Below are 19,649 nucleotides of genomic sequence, written 5' to 3'. Positions count from 1 at the left end.
CGCTAAAAAACGTAAGGATAAATCTTTGAGATCTAAACCGGATGAGTCATCCGTTGCGGACGCCGGTTCTTCGGAGCCTCCGGTTGAATCTATGGAGCCTGCCGAGGGTTCGGCTGAATCCCAGGGGGAACCTTTACTTTTACAGGAGGTGGCTTCTCAGGAGTTAGGACAGGCCGAGGGTGCTTCTCAGGTTTCAGTAGTTCCATCCTTACAAAAGGTTATTAGGCCTTCTACTTCGGTGGCTAAAGGCCATGCTAAGGCCAAACCTGGTCTTGTTGGACCTGGTCATTCTTCTAGCTCTCCAGCCCCTGTTCCTAAAAAACATATGTTGAAAATGGCGGAGGACTTGATTACTTTGATCCGGGGTTCTATGCCCCCCCCAGAGAAGAGGCCTAGGGTGGAGGCAGATTTAGAGGGAATGGATCATTCCTCGGATTACTCTGATTCCTCAGCTGAAGAAATTCAGGATTTTCCTTCCTATTCTGATTCGGATGCAGAGGACTCCTGTCCTTCTGCTTCTCCTCCAGAAGATTTTTCTTTTTCTGAAACCTTACATACCATGAGGGAGCATTTCAAGTGGGAAGGTCAAGATTTTTCAGATTCTCGGAAAAGGCTTAGGGAATTTTTGTTTCTGCCACAACATAGGCCCTTGGCTATTCCTCCTGTCTTAGATGTTGTTCAGGATGTTTTTTCTGAATCTTCCCTTAATCCTGATTCTCTGCCTCCGGCCCCTGTTAAGCCAGACAGGTATTACAGAGTTCCAGAAGCACATAAGTATTTGTATAAGAGTCCTAGAGCTGATCCGGAAACTATTATTCAAGGCCCTAAGGGTGTTAGGGCTTCTGTGGCTAAAAATCCAGTCCCTTTGGACAAAGATTCTAGAGCGTTGGACAGGTGGGGGAAAAAAGTGTACACCTCCTCTACGTTAGCTATGAGGGCTTTGAATTGCCAATTTCATATGCTGAAGTATCAGAACTTTTTATTAGGCCAATTGAAATCTAAGGTGGATGCTTTATCTGAGGGTATAGAGTGTAAGGAGCTCCAGGAGTTGGTTCATGCATCAGACCAAGTTGGCAAGCATTCTTTGCAGTGTGGTTTTGATGCTCTTCAGGCTTCTTCTAGGGTGGCTGCTACAGGTTCAGTTATTCGTAGACATGCCTGGCTTAAGGATCAAAATTTGTCAGAACATGTAAAGGCTCGGATTTTGGATGCTCCTCTTCAATCTGAAGTTCTTTTTGGTCCTCCTGTGGAATCAGTTTTGAAAAAGATGGAAGATAAGGCTAAGTCTATGCAGACGGTTAAGGATTTTTTGCAGGTGCAGCCCCCTAAGTTTAGTAGGAATTGGCCTGCTAGGGGATGGTCTTATCCTTCTTCGGATTATCAGCCTAAGGGCAGGTCTAGACGTGGTAGAGGCAGGGCTCACGCTCAGGGTTCCTTCAGACCTAGGACTTGGAGTTCGCCTGCACAGTCTTCTGGTGAGGGCAGGGGTCAGCCCTTTCATAAGCAGACCCAATGACCTGTATCTTCCGCTGCCAGACCCTTCCTTACTGGCAGCTCCTCTAGGAGGAAAGTTGGGACTTTTCAAAGAAAACTGGAATTTGATCACCCAAGACAAATGGGTGTTGGATATAATAAATCGAGGTTACAAGTTTTATTTTCACACTTTTCCTCCTTTCAAAGGCATGCCGGATGTGCCTCCTTAGCAAAGGCTGGAGGCTCAGGAGCAGATTTCTTTACTTTTGCAGATGGAGGCAATTCAGGTGGTCCCTCCTTCAGAAGTAGGCCTAGGATTTTATTCCCGTCTATTCCTAGTACCAAAGAAAGGAAACACTTGGAGGCCAATTCTGGATTTGTCCATTCTCAACACCTACCTGGAAATTCCAAAGTTCAAGATGTTAACATTACAACAACTTCTGCCTATGATAGGCAAAGATCACTGTATGGTAACCCTGGATCTCAAAGAGGCCTATCTTCACATCCCTATCAAGCCCAGCTGCAGGAGATTCCTGAGATTTCGGGCAGGTACTTCACATTATCAATTCTCTGCATTGCCCTTTGGCTTATCTACTGCGCCCAGGGTGTTCACAAAAGTTCTGGCTCCTGTGATTGCTTTCTTCAGACAGAGAGGAATACAAATTTATCCTTATTTGGATGATTGCCTGATTCTTGCTCAAAACAAATCAGCATCTCCAGTATGTAATGGTAGTCTTAAGGTGCCTAGGGTATACTGTGAACGAAATAAAGTCCAGTCTAGTGCCCTCTCAGGACATGTGCTTTCTGGGTGTGAGACTGAATACAGCCTCTCAGATGGCATTTTTGACCCCGGACAAACAAAGAACTCTTCCTCTCTACTTCCAGCAGTTATCAGTAATGTCCAGGCTGACTGCAAGGACAGTCCTCCAAGCCTTGGGGTTCATGGCATCTTGCATTCTAGTACTTCCCAATGCCAAACTGCATATGAGGAAGCTACAATGGTATCTCAAAAGTGTGTGGGCTCAACACTGCCACAGTTTGGACACTGTCATTCGGATAATACCTTGCATCCAGAAAGAATTACTATGGTGGGCTCAGGAATGTCACCTAAACAAGGGACTCTCTGTGTCCCGACCAGAGGCGAGTCAGATCCTAATGATGGATGCCTCGGACTTGGCTTGGGGAGCACACTTCAATGGAAAATGGATACAAGACATGTGGCCTCCCAAACTACTACATTTGCATATCAACATGAAGGAGATGTTAGCAGTTCAATTTGCTTTGATGGCCTTCAAGGAACTACTTCAGCCAGGACAGGTGTTGATACAAATGGACAACACAACAGTCATGTGGTACATCAACAAGCAGGGGGGAACCCATTCCTACCCTCTTTGCAGACAAGCAATGATTTTATGGGAGACTGCTCTGAGTTTGCGAATCAATCTTCAAGCAAGGTTTCTGCCAGGAGCACAGAACTCCCTAGCAGATATTTTGAGCAGACAAATGGTGGATCCCCACGAGTGGAAACTGGATCCTCAGATTTTCAAACAATTGACTGTGGCTTGGGGAACTCCAGACATAGATCTATTCGCTTCCCCACTGAATTTTCAACTTCCAAAATTTTGCACAAAGATGTTCCACCCAGATGCTTGGAAAGTGGATGCTCTATCTTTCAGTTGGAACAACCTTCACGTTTATGCTTTTCCTCCTCTGCCTCTTCTCCCCAAGGTACTCTTGAAAGTCAGACGGGACAAGCCTTGCATGATTCTAATAGCACCAGACTGGCCACGTCAACATTGGTATCCTCTGCTGAGGAGTTTAATCCAGGAGCCTCCTTGGCCTCTGCCACAGATTCCTCATTTGTTGTCCCAGTCAAACAATCATTTTCTCAATGTTCAGGTGCAGTCCCTCCATCTGACAGCCTGGCGTATTCTGTGATGGAGCGGTGGGGTCTCAGTTTCCTCAACAGGTTTTAGATGTCATTTTGGAAGCTAGGCCTAGCACTAGAAAAGTTTATGCTGATAAATGGAAGAGATTTTTCTTTGGAGCACTGCAAAGGGTTTTGATGTTTCAGTGCCTAATTTGAGTTTTGCACTACAGTACCTTACTGAATTACTGGACAAGGGTTTGTCATTCTCTTCTGTGAAGGTTCATGCTGCAGCCATTTCTGCTCACTATGATTGTGACCCTCCTTTATTTTCTCATCCTTTGTTCAAACAATTTCTTAGAGGGGCAAAGAATATAAGACCCCCACGTAGAGCTCCTACTCCTTCCTGGGATCTCAATTTTGTTTTGCAGAAACTTACTTTACCTCCTTTTGAACCTGCAGCTACGTCTGAATTGAAGTTTTTGTCTTGGAAGACTGCTTTTTTGTTGGCCATTACTTCTGCTAGGAGGGTATCTGAATTGCAGGCTCTCATGCAATTGAACCTTTTTTGATATTCCATAAGGATAGAGTTTCTTTGCGGACTAACCCTACTTTTATGCCTAAAGTGATTTCTAGTGTGGCCTTGAATCAGTCTATTCATTTGCCTACTTTTTATGCTGACCCCCAAAATAAAGGGGAAAAAGTCTTGCATTCTTTGGATATCCACAGACAGTTACGTTACTACTTGAACAGAACTAAGGAGTTCAGACAGACTCAACAGTTATTTGTTTCTTTTGCTTTGAATTCGCAGGGGAAAGCGGTTTCTAAGCAGACTATTTCAAAGTGGATTGGTCATTGTATTGCCTTTTGTTATTCTCATCATGGGAAAGATGTCCCTGCTGGGATCAGGCCTCATTCTACTAGGGCTACTGCCACTTCTACTGCTTTTTTGAGGGGTGTAGCTACTAAGGATATTTTGGAGGCAGCTACTTGGAGTTCTGTACACACTTTCACTAAGCATTACCATCTCCCTCTCTACTCCAAGTCCAGGGCTGGGTTTGCCACTGCAGTTTTACAGGGCATGTTAGCAGCTCCAAATGCTTTGTAATTTGCCAGCCTCCCTTTTCCTTTGCTTTGGGATTCTACCCACAGGTCATGACTGCAGCAATGTGAGATGAAGAACATAGTACAGTTTTGTACCTATCATAAATGTAGATGTTCGAGGATCTACATTGCTGCAGTCCAATTTTCCCTCCCTCCTTCCCCTCTATAGGTTGGGGTTGCTGGGTTTCGTTTGGAGATATTCTTTACTTACACTCTGGGGGTTGTTGGGCATTTCCTATTTTTGGCTTTGGCCTTTCTTTTTAGGCCTTCTGACATCTGGGGCAAGAAAGACTGAGGATATGGCGTCGGTCATGCGCTTAAGTACTACTGCGTACTGACGTCAGCGCTAGGCGACTATGACCGACGCCAGCCTAGCCCTTTGGTATTCGGGCTGACCGAGGACAGCGGACTACCCACAGGTCATGACTGCAGCAATGTAGATCCTCGAACATCTACATTTGTGGTAGGTACAAAACTGTACTTTTTCACTGCATGATACCTTAAATGTCCTGTAATGGAAGCCGATGGGACATATGTAAATGACCCATTAAGGATATCAAGTGCTTCAGCTACATGGTTGCTGAATGTCCATGACTTCTTTACTTTTATGTCTTTATGGTATATCCTATTGACCTCTATTACAGGAGGTTTTAAGGTATCACACAGTGAAAACTAGCTTGTCTGGGTTTTTCTTGCAGTTTTTACTGAATGGTTTGTCTGTGTGACCTTTTTGTTTACATTTCATAAAACAAATACAAAACAGCATAACAGAAACCCTGTTTTCAAAGGGCAATTATGCCCTCCATGGTGGATGTTACAGGGAAATAACAGGCCATCCAAAGGTGGGAAGGCCTGATGCTACCCTGGGTAATCAGTTACTTTGCCTGAAATATCCACACTGGATGGCTCTATTACTTGCTTTAATGTTCAAAATGGAGGACACTATTGCTTGCTTAAAGGTCTATATTAACAAATAATGTTTTTAGCAAAGAGTTATTCACATCATTGATAATATTAGAAAATGCTGAAAAGACCTTAACAAATTAGTTTTGCTCTACATTGTTTTACATCTTTTGCCAAAAATATGTAAGCTGAAAAGCAACATTTTTTTCCATTGGTGCCTTGTATATATCGTCAGACAACTGAAAAAGGATCAGACAGTAACTAAAGTCAGTGTCACGTGGTTTCTTGCAGTGTTCCATGATTGACAAGGAGCAGTTTTCTACTTTAAGTTGTTGACCTAAGCTATAATTTGTTATGCATTAAATGTTTTTTTTTTCCTGGAAAACAAGTTTAGCAGATGATGTGATATATGTATGCATTTTAAGTGTATGTTTAAATTATTTTCTTACTTTACAGAATTGTGGAAATCTACAGCAGAAGACTACAAGGTAATGATATTGCTGTTTTGATTATATATATACAGTTTTTACTTACTCCACTTTTAAAATAATAGTGGTATACAGATATTTCATTACACTGTCTAAGCCTTAAAATGTTGTACAGCTAACAACAAAGTTAACAAAAATGTGCTTGATAATGTTTGTCTTTCGGCTTTTCCCGCACCCGGTTAGGGGTCACCACAGCGGAACTCCAGTCCGCTAATGATTGGCAGTTGTTTTTTATGGTGTTGAGTTGCCAGCCCAACACCCAACCTTCAACAAAGGCATGCCCATTCAACGCATGTCTTTCGAACGCCCACTCGACCGCGGGGAGGACATGCAGACTCCCCACAGAAGGCACTCCCAACTCAAGCCGAGAATCAAACGGGAGAACCTCTTGCTGTGAGGCAACAACGCTACCGCTGCACCAATGTGTTTGATAATACTGTTGAGTATTTTTAAATCCCTGAAAATGCAGTGCAGCTAATAATATAATATGACAAACAGGAATTGATAACAGACAATGGGGGATGGAAGGGGGCATTTTTACTGTTATAATTACTCAGTTGAACTCTTAAGAACCAGGAAAAATACTTTCAAAGTTTCATAACATGGCATTATGACTTTGGGAATACCTTGGACTTGAATCAGTGTTTGGGGTTCGGAGATGGAGATGAACAGGAAGAAGACCAGCAATAGTGAAATTAGTGAATAAATGTGAAAGTATAAATCCATCAGTCACATTTGTGAAGTATCACTTTACAAGAAAAAGTGGCTGAGAAAGATTGGATTTTTGTTGACTTTGTTAAACTTGTTAGGAAACTGAAAAGCATATGCCTCACTTCATGTCATTTATATTTGGAAGGACAATAAAATTTATTTATTATTTATTTATTTATTTAAATTTGTTGACCGGGAGTGTCCGACTCGATGTAGGTCCATTTTCAGCGGAGGCCCGGGGAGAATAGCTCCACAGTTAAAATAAACAGACAGTATATACATTAGATTACATAGTGAATAACAATTTACATAGCAATTACTTACAACATATTTACAAATGAAGAACATAGTACATCAGTAGACAACTAGAATCTTTATCTGTGAAGTGCATACCAGACATTAACAAATGTTACAAGAAGAAGAAGAAGTTCGTGTTGTATAATAAGTACTGGCTTATGAGCATCTGAGCTTGCTATAATCAAGGTAGTTAGTGGAGTGGAAAGAAAGGTAGTGGTTGGATGGGGTGGATGATATTAGAGTGGGAGTTGCAAGGGCATAGCCAGCATGTTTTTAGTTGCGCTTTTAGTAAAGTTTTGAAGTGGGTGCATGATGGTATGGAGGTGATTGTGGGTGGGAGTGAGTTCCATAATTTGGCTATGGCGCAAGAGAATAGTGCTTCACCAGCAGAGTTATTGGCTTTAGTGATCTGCAAGTGATTTTTGCTGCTGGATCTTAGTGGTCTGGTGGTGCAAAAGGGTTGGAGTAGATTCTGGAGGGATGGGACATTTAGTGGATGGTTTACTAGTTTGTGGGCGAGTGAGAGTTGATACCACTGAAGGAGGTGAGGGAGTTCAAGCCAGCCCAGTTAAGCAAGTGAGAGACAGTGGTGACTACAGTAGGATGCCCCTGTGGCGAATTTGGCGATTTTGTTGTAGCAGGTCTCCAGCTTGTTTAGATCACATTGCCTTAGGTTGGTATATATTGGAGAGGCATAAAGTAGGATGGAGATAAGGTGGGAATTTGCTATTGAAATCTTTGCTGCTTTGGTGAGAAATTGCTTATTTCTGTATAACGCTCCTAGTTTTTTGTAGACTTTTTTTATAGTCATGGATATGTGAATGTCAAATTTTAGTTTATTGTCTGTTTCCACTCCTAGCAATTTGGTGTGCTCAGTTGGGTATATAGTGGTGTTGTCTTTTGCCGTGATGTTAACGTGATAGTTGTTTTGAGTATGTTTGGTGGGTTGGAAGATGAGTAGTTTAGTTTTGTTTGGGTTGAGTATTAATCGGGCATCGGATAACCATGTTTCCACAGAGGAAAAGGCTTCCTGTGTGACTTTTTGCAGTTTTGGTAGGGACTGGGCGAGCAGATGATGGTCGAGTCATCTGCGTATTGTATGAGTGTGTCATGTTTGGTGGCAGAGGCTAGATTATTGGTGTAAACAGAGAAGAGTAGGTGTTCAAGGATGGATCCTTGGGGAACCCCTATGGAGACAAGTAGTTGGGGAGATATGTCATTCTGCCATACAACGGATTGTTGGCGGTCAGACAGGTAACTCTGAAATCAGTTGGTGACCGATTGTGAGAAGGATAGGTTATTGAGGACAGAGATAAGTTGTTTGTGTGGGACCATGTCAAATGCTTTAGATAGGTCTAGGAAAGTAGCAGAGGAGAGATAGCCATTGTTTTTATGCTGAAGGATAGTGTTAGTAAAGGAGAGTAAGGCAGTGGTGGTGCTATGGTTTGGTTGGAAACCATGCTGAGTACTGTAAAGGTTGTTAGTAAGGAGGTAGTCTGAGACCTGAGAGTGTATGCATCTCTCTAGTATTTTGGAGAGTGGAGAGAGAATAACTATGGGGCAGTAACTGGTTAGTTCTGTGGAGGGTCCGCCTTTGTGGAGGGGAATTATATGTGATACTTTCCACAGTGTGGGAACGTAACTTTCTGACAGAGATCGGTTAATCAAGATGGATACTGGATAGGCCAGAGCATCAGCTGCGATTTGTAGGTATTCACTTGGGAGGCTGTCTGCTGCTAATTTGGTGGGTTTAAGTTTAGTTAAGAGTTTTTTTATGTTGGAGGTAGGTACGGGAGAAAAAGAGAAGGCAGTGGGGAGACTACTAGTTGAAGGTGTGGGTTGGAGGGGAGGGGGGCTGTGTTGTTTAGCTAGTGATAGTATGGTTTGGGTGAAGTGTGTGTTGAATGAGGTAGCAATATTTTCTGAGGAGTGAGGGATGTTAGGAGGAGGGGTACTGACTTTACCTGGGTGGAGGATGGAGTTTATGGAGGACCAGAATTGTTTGGGGCTGTGTTGTGAGGAGACTAGGGCAGACTGGTAGTATTGGGATTTGTCCTGTTTTATTAGCTTTTTGACTCTATTGCGTAGTTCTAGGAATTTCTGTCTAGCTGAGGGGGTTTTGGTTTTGCGCCAGTGTTCCCAGGCTTTATTCCTGATTTTCATTTCTGACTTAGTGGTTTTCTGTAGCCATGGGGAGGGTTGTGCTTTGGTTCTGGAGAATCTTATGGGGGCATGGTAATTAAGGATGTTCAGGAAGGTAGTATTAAAAAATTCAACTGCATCATCTAGACTGAGGTACTTTAGAGGATGCCAGTTACATTCTTTGAGGGATGAGATGAATGTGAGTGGGTTAAAGTTTAGTTTTTTACGTATTTGACGGTAGATGACAGGTTTAGCTTGGTATAGGTATTTTTTGAGTAGGAATGTTGGAGAGTGATCACTGAGGCTATCTGATAAGCAGCCTGTTATATATGATTGCAAGAGGTTCTCCGGTTCGAGCCTCAGCTGGGGTGCCTTCTGTGCATAGTTTGCATGTCCTCCCTGTGGTTTTATGGGTTTCCTCCGGGTGCTCTGGTTTCCTCCCACATCCTAAAGACATGCTGTAGGTGGATTGGACATTCTAAATTAGCCCTAGGTGTGAGTGTGTGCATGTGTGGGCCTTCTGTGGAAGGTTGGGCGCCAGGCTGGCAACTCGACACTGTAAAACTCCACTGCCAATCATGAGCGGACAGGTGATCCGCTGTGGTGACCCCTAACTGGGAAAAGCCAGAAGAAGAAGAAAAAGAAGAAATGTAAGCATTACAGTGTAAAAAAAGAAGAAATGCTGGACAAAAGCATGTTTAAATCAATAGGTTGTAATCTTGGGCTACTGGGGTGGAGGATAGGCCATAAAAGTACACTGATTATAATATATGTAGAACTGAAATGTTTTATTTTACTTATGCATTGGTGACTGTCAGAATTAATGTCCTTGACTTAATCTATTAACAATTTTTTTGTGTGTGTGAATACAAGTGGGTTTTGAAAAGCGAGTGACCCCAATGTAGTGAATACTTTTCTTTAAATAAATAAATATACAGTGCAGTTAGGTAATCTGGAGCTGAGGGCAGCTCTAAATTTTGTTCTTATGTTTCCATTGAAAAGAAGTTGACTAAAGGTTAAGGGAATAAATGGAGAGGTCTGGATGCTGATTACTGAACGAAATGTAAAATTAAAAGCTACAAGGGCAAGCAGTTCAGTAAAAAATAAAGTTTGAAATTACTGGAAGTAAATAAGAGATAGCAGCTTTTATGGTAACTTAATATTTTAATGCATTTAGTGGATAATTTTGTTTTACTCTATTAGCAAGCTTTCTTGCCTCTGTTAGTACCTGCTGCATGTCCTTAGTAAACAGGTGTCTAAAAGGAATTAAGACCCTATCCTCCAGGCAGCCTATTGAATTTTATTGATATTGGGGTATCCAGTCTGTGAAGAAGCTTGTGGTAATTGCCCCTGGACAGTGCCAAAAGAAGGAAGAGCCACGATTGCTTGGGTCAAAAGGGAGTCGCCACAATGATCTTGGAGGATTCCTTCTAAATCTTCAGCAGTACCCCTGATATTACTGAAAAAGGTATAGAAGCACACAGGTACATTACTGTCCAAGGAAAATAAAAAGTATCTGCCTTCTAGACCTTATTGCATGGAGTCCTTGATCAGAATCTTGACAGCTGATTATTCAAAAAGGAGGAAAAGCGGAACTTAAGGAACTCCCCACAAATGGATTAAATCTTGAAAGATGCCCTGAACTTGTTTCCATTCATGAGAGTCTGCCGTGGTCCTGCTCAGCTTGTCTGCCACACCATGTTGCTCTGACAGAATGTAGGATGTCTGTCAAGTAAGAATGTGCTGTGAAGCTATATCCCAAGCTAACATGGCTAGTCTGCAAAGGGAGTATGACCTGGTTCTCCTTTGCTTGTTGATGTGCCACATGACTGTGATATTAGCTGTAACAACTTGTAGGTATCCTGGGGACCAAAGATAGCAGAGAGAGAGTAGAGTGCCTTAATCAGGGCAAACATCCCCTTGATATTCATGTGCATGTATCTCTCCTTGGTGTCCCCCATACCCTGCATTTTTATATCTCCTGAAACTCCTTCCCAAGCAAGCTCCAGCATGGTGACTGACTGCTTTGGAACAGGGAGGGAGAAGAGATTTGGATTTAATGATATTTGTTGCCTCCACCAAATGATTTCCCTTCTGACAAATCCCAGCACCGGGATTGGAAAAGACAAAGGATGTTAGTGCTGGGACCAAAGAGACTACAGATGCCACTGTATCTTTCTCGTGTGGAGTCTTGCCAGGGGTATCATGGGAATCATAGAAGCCATGAGATCCATTATACTGAGGTATTCCCTCACTACTTCATTAGTGAGCTCAGTCACAATAATTTCCAACAATCATGATTTTTGGAAATTATTGTGACTGAGTTCATCAACAAAGTTTTAAGACCAAACGAACAAATGACTCCAAGTAAGTTAGCAAAATAACTCCTGAAAAACTAATCCAACTGTAAGAAAACAGAAGATGATACCACGGCAAAACGTTTTTATTAAAACTCTAACACACTAAAAACAATAAGAGATGAGCGATTTCTGCCTTTTGCCTTCAGATATGAAGAAGAAGGCGAAAAGCCGAAAGTGCTCATCTCTTGTTGTTTTTAGTGCGTTGGAGTTTTAATAAATATGTTTTGCTGTGGTATCATCTTCTGTTTTCTTACACTTAAGTTTTAAGACCACTAGTTTCTCTGTTTTTTTTATTTTTTCCTCAACACTCATGGTGGTGGTGTTGGGACCAGACAAATTCCTATGCTTGTTCATTTTTTTACCTACTAAAACAATGCTCCAATAAAACCACAAGATTTGCTGTTGATACCACAAAGAGAGCACACCATTACTTTGCTCAAAAACAACTTCAGTAAACTGAACTGCAACATACACTAACCTTCTTTCAGTTAGTCACTACACTTAGCCTGATGAAAAACTCAGATAAGTCTCCATCATCAGCAAAATACATTCATCACTGTTCTACCAACAGGACCCTTTGCTCCACAGCCAAACACATATTACTAATGACAAAAATCTAATAACTCTGCAGTTGACTCTCTCTCTTTATCTGTGTATCCAAAATATGGGACTCCATCCCACTAGCTCTAAAATGAGCCCATAATCTCTTAACGTTTAAACTTCTCATTGCCTTTTAAACAACTTAAAACATGACCTAGCAGACCCACTTGGATCCCTGTTTAACCACAGCCTGTGAACTGGCTATGTTCTGGCAGAATGGAGGACAGCAACAGTAATTCCTCTGCACAAAGAGGGACCATCAAGCAACCCTGGGAGTTATAGGCCCATAAGCTTGACTAGCCTCATCTGCAAGGCCATGGAAAGAATCATTATGGACCTTATTAACAAGGACATAGGTAATGTCCAAACTCTAGACCCAACCCAGTTTGGATTTGTTAAAGGTAGATCATGCCTGTTAAACATAGTTGACTTCTTTGAGAAAGTCACCAAGGCCCTGGACAAGGGAAAGACAGTGCATACTGCCTATCTTGGCTTAGCCAAGTCATTTGACATAATTCCCCACTCTTGTATTATAGAGAAACTCTTCCAATTGGGAATTAACCCTACATTTCTGGATGGGTAGCCAAGTGGCTCACCGACAGGACACATACTGTCAGTGTGGGTGACTTCACCTCTAGCAAAAGACCAGTCATCAGTGGCATACCACAAGTTTCTGTACTGGACCCCTTACTATTCAGAATTTATTTCTCAGAAGTCCAAGCAAACTTGGATGGCCTGTGGCTGACCAAGTTCGCTGATGATTGCAAATTGGGAGAAATCATTGAGTCCTCCAACAATGTTAATATACTGCAGACAGGGTTATTGCAGACAAATGATTGGTGCCAAAGCTATGCATTAAAGCTAAATGCAAAAAATGCACTATTATTCCCTTTGGGAAAGCTGCCATCCCTGCTAAGTACATTATAGACAGCACCCCCTAAGTGTAGACCTAGTGGCATGTGATCTGGGTACTCGGGTTGATAGCAGTCTGAACTTTGACCACCACATATCCACAGACCACTACATATTCACAGTAGTAAGGAAATCCTTCTATGTGGCACATCTTATAAGTAAAGATATCACGTCTAGATATAAGGATGTTATAATTCCATTATACTGAGCCCTCATCAGACCAGTAATTGAATACAATGCTCCATTTTGCATGTACCTCACCAGACACCTGCAACAACTGGGGGGCCACATAGGTTCCTCATCAAGAAAATACAGGGTACACAAAACAAGTCTTAAGTGGAAAGACTGAAAGCCCTGTTACTGCTTTTCTTTCTTCTACAGGTTGCTAAGGGGTGACCTGTGCCTTGCTTACAGGGCATTCTCTGACCTGGTCCTGATGGAAATGCTACACATTCATAAATCAAACTGTAAAAGGGTCAAACAGTCCAGGGATTTTAACATAGCCTCTGACATGAACAGGTCATGCTGGAGGGAGAGACACATCTCCCAAAGACTGGCACTTCTCTAGAACACTTCTCTAGAACAAGCTTCCAATTTACATGAAACAGAGCCCCTCCCTCACCTTCTTCAAACGCAGCCTAGATCAATGGATGGGTGACCACAAATTCACTCCTTGCTTGGTGCCCATGTCCCTCCTTTTCAGAGGAAGTCAGTATTAACTACCATAGACCCTTACCTCTGCAAACATCATTCATCTAACCACCGACATTTGGGACAACTCAGGATAAATATGGCTAGACACGTAAGGGCTCTAAGGCCGTTAGCCTAGAAGCCTTCTATGAACCTATGGAAACATTGATAGGTTCTTGGCATTCACCAGGATAATACCTCAACTTCTTAATTTCCACCAATCCTCCAAATATCATAAATATCCACTCATATAAAATTATTATGAATATTCATTATTGTAGCTGCCCTTTACCTATGACTCCTCTTTAGCCATCTCTCTCATACCTTTTCTCTTATCCCCTCCATTAAACCATCTCTTCCACACACCTCCAACCTTACTTCATTATGCTCTTCTGTCTTTTAACTCAGTATATCAACATCTGTTAATGGCCATTCTTCTGTACATCACAATCTACCCTTCTATCTTGTATCTCAATAGCCCCACTGTCTACTTACCACTGTTGTTTGGTACATTTTACCTTCTCCATTTTACCCCACCTATAGCTGCCAAATCACTCATGCATGAATGCTGTAGAGAGGCCTAAACCTATAAACTAATGTTAATAATGTACATAGTGCTATAGTAGTTCTACTTATCTGCTGTAGATTGTTCACAAATATCTTAATATCTTCTCTTGTTGCTGATTATTTAATGCCTTTAGCCATGGCTGTAACATATACAGTACAATAAAGATAATGTATTTCTGTACCGCAATAGCTTTATTCAACTGTTCTTAATGTTTAAGATATATTTCATTTCTCATTTGGTTTAATAGTTAAGGGTACCTACTCATTGCAGTAAAATGCACTTTTGTCTTCTAACTATTAACTGATAGTTGTTTGTAATGTTTTATTAAACTTGCCATCCTCTCTCTTACTATAAACTTTTGTAAAATGAATGTATGTGTTTTGGCTGGAGCTTTACTCCCCAGGCCTCTGCTCAAAAGTTAGCAAGTTCTAATAAATAAAATAAATTTCCCTGCCAAAGCATGATAGTTTCAGCTTTAAAAAAAAGGTGGGCGAACATTCCCTTCCTTTGACACCATGGCAAGGAAATTAAACTTTTATAAAGCACATACAAATTTCTGTTAAGTAAACCATACTGGAACCATGTTATAGAGAGAAAAGAAACCCAATGATTGCGTTCAACTATGGGTAAGGTCAGACTTTTCCTTTAATATTCTTTGCCTGGTAGTCTCCACAGATCCTTCCTTATGCCTGATAAATCATCCAAGATGGTTCCTACCCCATCATCCCTTTACTGTAATTGCCACAACATAAGAAAGGCACCTAGGAGACAGATATTACCATACTTAACTGCATGCACACACATTTTGGGGCCAACTACTGCAGGCTACATAGATCATAGGTACAAACAATATGTCATTCCTTAAACATTTATTCCTTTATTTCTTATTTGTATACCATTTTCCTACACATGAAATTATGAGTTAATTAACTAAATGTCTTCCTGTGAATGCAAAATTGCAAAATATTTACATTTGTAGTAAGACCCAAGTCATTTGAACATCAACTGCATGAAGAACAGGTTCTTTGAAAATGTATTCTGTTAAAAAAAATCCTTCTAAAATTCTGTTTCTTTTGGATGGGCAGAGTCCCTTCCCCTAATACAGGGAGCTGTGTCCCCTGCAGCCCCCCTGAGTATGAAAATTAATTCCAAAGTCAGTGTATATTAGACAAAGGGGCATTCCTTACAGTGCAGGGGCCTTTGTCAGTGTGCAAGACATATGAAGTAACACACAGCATTCCATTATACAAAACAGCTTCCAACACCAAAGGTGAGTGTGCTACCCTCTTCAGCCACTGACATTGACAAAATAAAGAACAGTAGCTCTTTTTGATAAATTGCATCTGCCTGATCTAGCACTGACTAAGGAAGATCCAATGGATGACACACTCAGCAGTGCAGTACCCTTTCCCTTATATGCCGCACTGCAGTGTTAGCATTGCAACATTATCCAAATGCTTTGTGTAGGAACAGAACCCACAATCATCTTAATCTTGCAACACCAAAGGAAAGTATACTACTTGCTGATGATACTTTTGCTAAATTGCACACACACACACACACACACACACACACACACACACACACACACACACACACACACACACACACACACACACACACACACACACACACACACACACACACACACACACACACACACACACACACACACAGCGAAAGCCCAGTGATTGGGCACTGTTAGAATCAAAGAAGTGAAAGGATAATATTAATTTTCATTTGGGACTCATACCAAAGATCTCCAAATATTGTGCTGGTGTCACTGCCATTGGATCAACAAGAGTCTTTTTACAGTAAAATGTTTGTAATGAAGCCAGTAGTTTGCGGAAATTCCAATAATTTCCATTTAATCTGCACCAAAATATACCTTCTGGACACCAAACAACTGGCCGACAGATTCTGAAAACTTCTTAGTTATAATAACTCGGATATTCACATACTGCATTTATAAAGGCTTAGCATCAGTAAAACTGCCATGAAACATATTGTGTTTGCCCTACAGTGTTAGTCCTAAAACAAGATAATATGGACATGTTTACTATTGTAAGAACTATATTACTTCCTGAACTGAATGGACTGCATTGCAGCAACATACACACACACACACACACACACACACACACACACACACACACACACACACACACACACACACACACACACACACACACACGTGTATACATATACATATACATATATATATATATATATATATATATATATATATATATGCATGTGTGAGTGTGTACAACACTAAAGTCTCTGCACTAAACTAAAGTATAAAATGATTTATCTCCCTGAGGATACTGCTGCAAGCTGGGTTTATTCCTTAACAGATTTGGTTCTGTAGATACTTCAACATGAGTGCTACATTACTAAAAAAATACTTTAAAAACCCATTTTCTAGCAGGGACTAAACTATCTATTTTTTGAAATATCTCACTGAAAGTTTATGCAGTAATATCATTGAATTCCAAGAGTTATTTCCTCCTGCATACCCTCCTTCCAAGAGATACTTTCATTCCTTCTCACACTTTCAGCTCACGTTTCTATGTCTGCTTTATGTACTACTGATATTTCTGTTTTACAATGACAGGTTGAGAGGACAAAAGATTGAGGGACTGTGTAGAGGATTATATATAGGTGTTGTGAAGGGAGATCTGAGTCTGCCAGGATCACACTGGATAAATAGAAAGGAGGAGCTGATTGAGGTCTTAGACCATGAGGGCTTCAGCTAACTATTGTCAGACTGTACCAGAAATAACTGAATTCTGGATGTGGTCTTAATCAATGAAGAAAGTGTCATAGATGTCCATGTTAATACTGTATCGGCCAACAGTGATTGTGCTACTTTGTGGTTTAGAGTATGGGGAAGGGTAAAAGTAAAAGGACAAAGATGAAGGTGTGGGATTTTAGAAAAGTTCATTATGCTGTGTTAGGAGAAATGGACAATGATGAGTTAGGAGACTGAGAGTAAATAGGTTACTGGAATGGGTCAGGAATGGAGTGCTCAGGGGTATGGCCTAGGGTATTAGAAAGAGGGAAAAAGTAAAATGGAAAAGGCCAACATGACTACATAGGAATATGAGTACAAAGCAGGGTCTACAAGAGATGGAAAGGAGGGGTAGGACATGGAGGAATGAAGACTAACAAAAAAGCAACAAAAATGGTAAGGACATCAAAGGTTAAAGTTGAAAGGAAGTTAGCAGAAGGAATCAAGAAGAGACGCAGAGGCTTTTGTAGGTACATAGAAAAAAGGAGGGAGGGAGAGACAAAACCAACCAGGGTGAGTTAAATTGAGAATGAAATTACAGATGGCAGGAAAAAAGCGAAAGTACTGAAGGATGCCTTTGCTTCAGTCTTCACAAAGGAAGGCAACATAAAAGCAAGAGCAGGGTGCCATGCTAGGAGGAACAAAGGGCAAAATGGAGAGAACAGTGAACAGACAACAGGATAGAGGGGTATGAGATTCAGGGAGAACTGTCAGCTTTTTGTAAGAAAAAACATAAGGACTAGATGACTTCTAAAGTTCTTAGAAGTCTGGTCAGTATATTGGCAAACCCCTCTGATGGAGATCTTCATCAGATCACTATCTTGTGCAGACATGCTATAGAACTGGAAGACAGCATGTGTAATACTCTTGTACATGGGTGAGCAGAAAAAAAAGCTTAAGAACTGCAGGCCTATTGGCTTCACAGCAGTAGCAAGGAAATTCATGAAGGGAATCCCGAGAAGAAGTTAGTAGCATCTCAAAAGACAAAGATCTACAGGAGAGCAAGCAACATGGGATCATGGCCAAAAGGAGCTGTCAGTCAACTCCTTCTGAATTCTATGACTGGGTTATAGGTGAACTTGACAGGAGACTACCAATATACAGAGTCTACCTAGACTTCAGTGAGGTCTTTGTCTTGGTCCCACAAAGAGGCTGATAGGAAAGCAAGAGGAAGGTGGAAGTAGGACAGAGACTTAAGAACTGTATAGCTGCATGGATGAATGGAAGGATACTGAGGGTTATGGTGACAAGAAAAATGTCAGGCATTAAGAAAGCAATTAATGAAATACTGCAGGGGTCTTTTCTGAGTCCAGTACTGTTAAGTGTGTTTTTTTCTGTGACATATCTGAGGGGAAAGAGAACATGATCAACCTCTTTGCTGATGACACAGTGATGGATGTAGCAGTAGAGGATAGGGGAGAAGAGTCTAACAGAGATTTTGGAAAGGATGAACAAAGGGGCAGAAATGTGGCATTTTAGTTTCAGTGCAAACAAATACAATATCTTGCACTTATGCTGCAACAACATTGGTGTGAAGTATCAGCCTGAGGGAATAGAATTTATAGCATCAGAGCAGGAAAAGGCTATAAGGGCATTGATCAAATCTGGACTGGATCACTGAGAACAGACTAAGAGGACTAAGACAACAGCAAACAAAATGCTGAAGTATTACCTCAAGGTGACAGATTCTGGAACCAAAGAGGTTACAGGTTTTTGGTCAGACCACATTGTGAATACTGCATGCACTTCTGAAGGCAATGTGAAAAAAAGATATTAGAATGTTTGGAGACAAAATTCATCAAAAATATCTCTAGAGTTGCCACCTTTCTATGTGGTGAAAACCGGACCAAAGCCACACCCCCTTGCATTTCCTACAACCCTGCCTTTCTTCACCCATTTCCCCACACACCCCACCCACTATCCCACTCATTTTATGATGTAATTGTTCATATCATCTTGGCATTCTGTTCGTGCAAATACACAGAATACTGGAGTTTGTACAGTGCTTTCCAGACTACTGGACCAACATTCTGATTTCTGGGTAACCCGGAAAAATATTGGATAGGTGGCAATCCTGAATATCTTTGAGATGGAAGGGAAGAATATGACCAGGAAGTACAGAGTAAGAAGGTTGTATGAACTAACTTCTCAGTGGATCTCTAAAAGTCTTTTTACAGAGAAACAGTTTTATACCCTTGGAAAATGAATGCTGGAGGGGAACTCCACAGGGACATTTAAAAGGCTATGGGAGAGGAGGAGAAGAGGTAAGGGGGAAGGTAGGGACGAACGGCAGGTAGATTGTTAAATGCTTTTAAAAGGCTGCATATTTAGGCTTATTGTCACATTCTGTTATTAAGCAAATATTATACCAGTAAAGTTTGCTTAAAAGAAATAGCTGGATCCTGGAGTTTTAACTCTGGATGATTCACAGTAGGAAATATGTGAATCCCAAGGAGGTGAAAATTGGTGTGATTCTTCCTGAAACTTGAAGAGTATGGCTAACTGTATCTTTTAAAAATGATCATTTAGAACTTGTTTCTGTGATTACTGTAGCATCTCCATAAAGAACATCAAGATAACTAAGTTTTCATGCAAAAATTAAGTACTTATAGTTACTGAAGAGTGTGTGTGTGTGTGGGGGGGGGGGTATGTGTATGTTGAAATTAGAAGCTTCAATAATTTTGTATCAGTATTTTTCTGGATTAAATCACTTGAATATTTTATTGGATTTTTTTAAATG

The 19,649-nt window shown here is 41.1% G+C and overlaps 1 protein-coding gene across 1 annotated transcript in view; it reads left to right on the top strand.

Moving 5' to 3' along the window:
* Positions 1-19,649, top strand: part of GCH1 (GTP cyclohydrolase 1) — a 735,188-nt gene that overhangs the window by 570,910 nt on the left and 144,629 nt on the right. Inside the window, exon 4 of the mRNA XM_044074405.1 lies at positions 5,804-5,835. Within this exon, the coding sequence (XP_043930340.1) occupies positions 5,804-5,835 (32 nt within the window). The remainder of the gene's footprint in view (positions 1-5,803; positions 5,836-19,649) is intronic.

Source organism: Protopterus annectens, chromosome 6.part0 (assembly GCF_019279795.1).
Source record: "Protopterus annectens isolate FY-2018-M chromosome 6.part0, PAN1.0, whole genome shotgun sequence".
Lineage (NCBI taxonomy): Eukaryota > Metazoa > Chordata > Ceratodontiformes > Protopteridae > Protopterus > Protopterus annectens.
The sequence above is the reverse complement of the archived record's forward strand: the minus strand, read 5'-3'. Positions and strand labels throughout refer to the sequence as shown.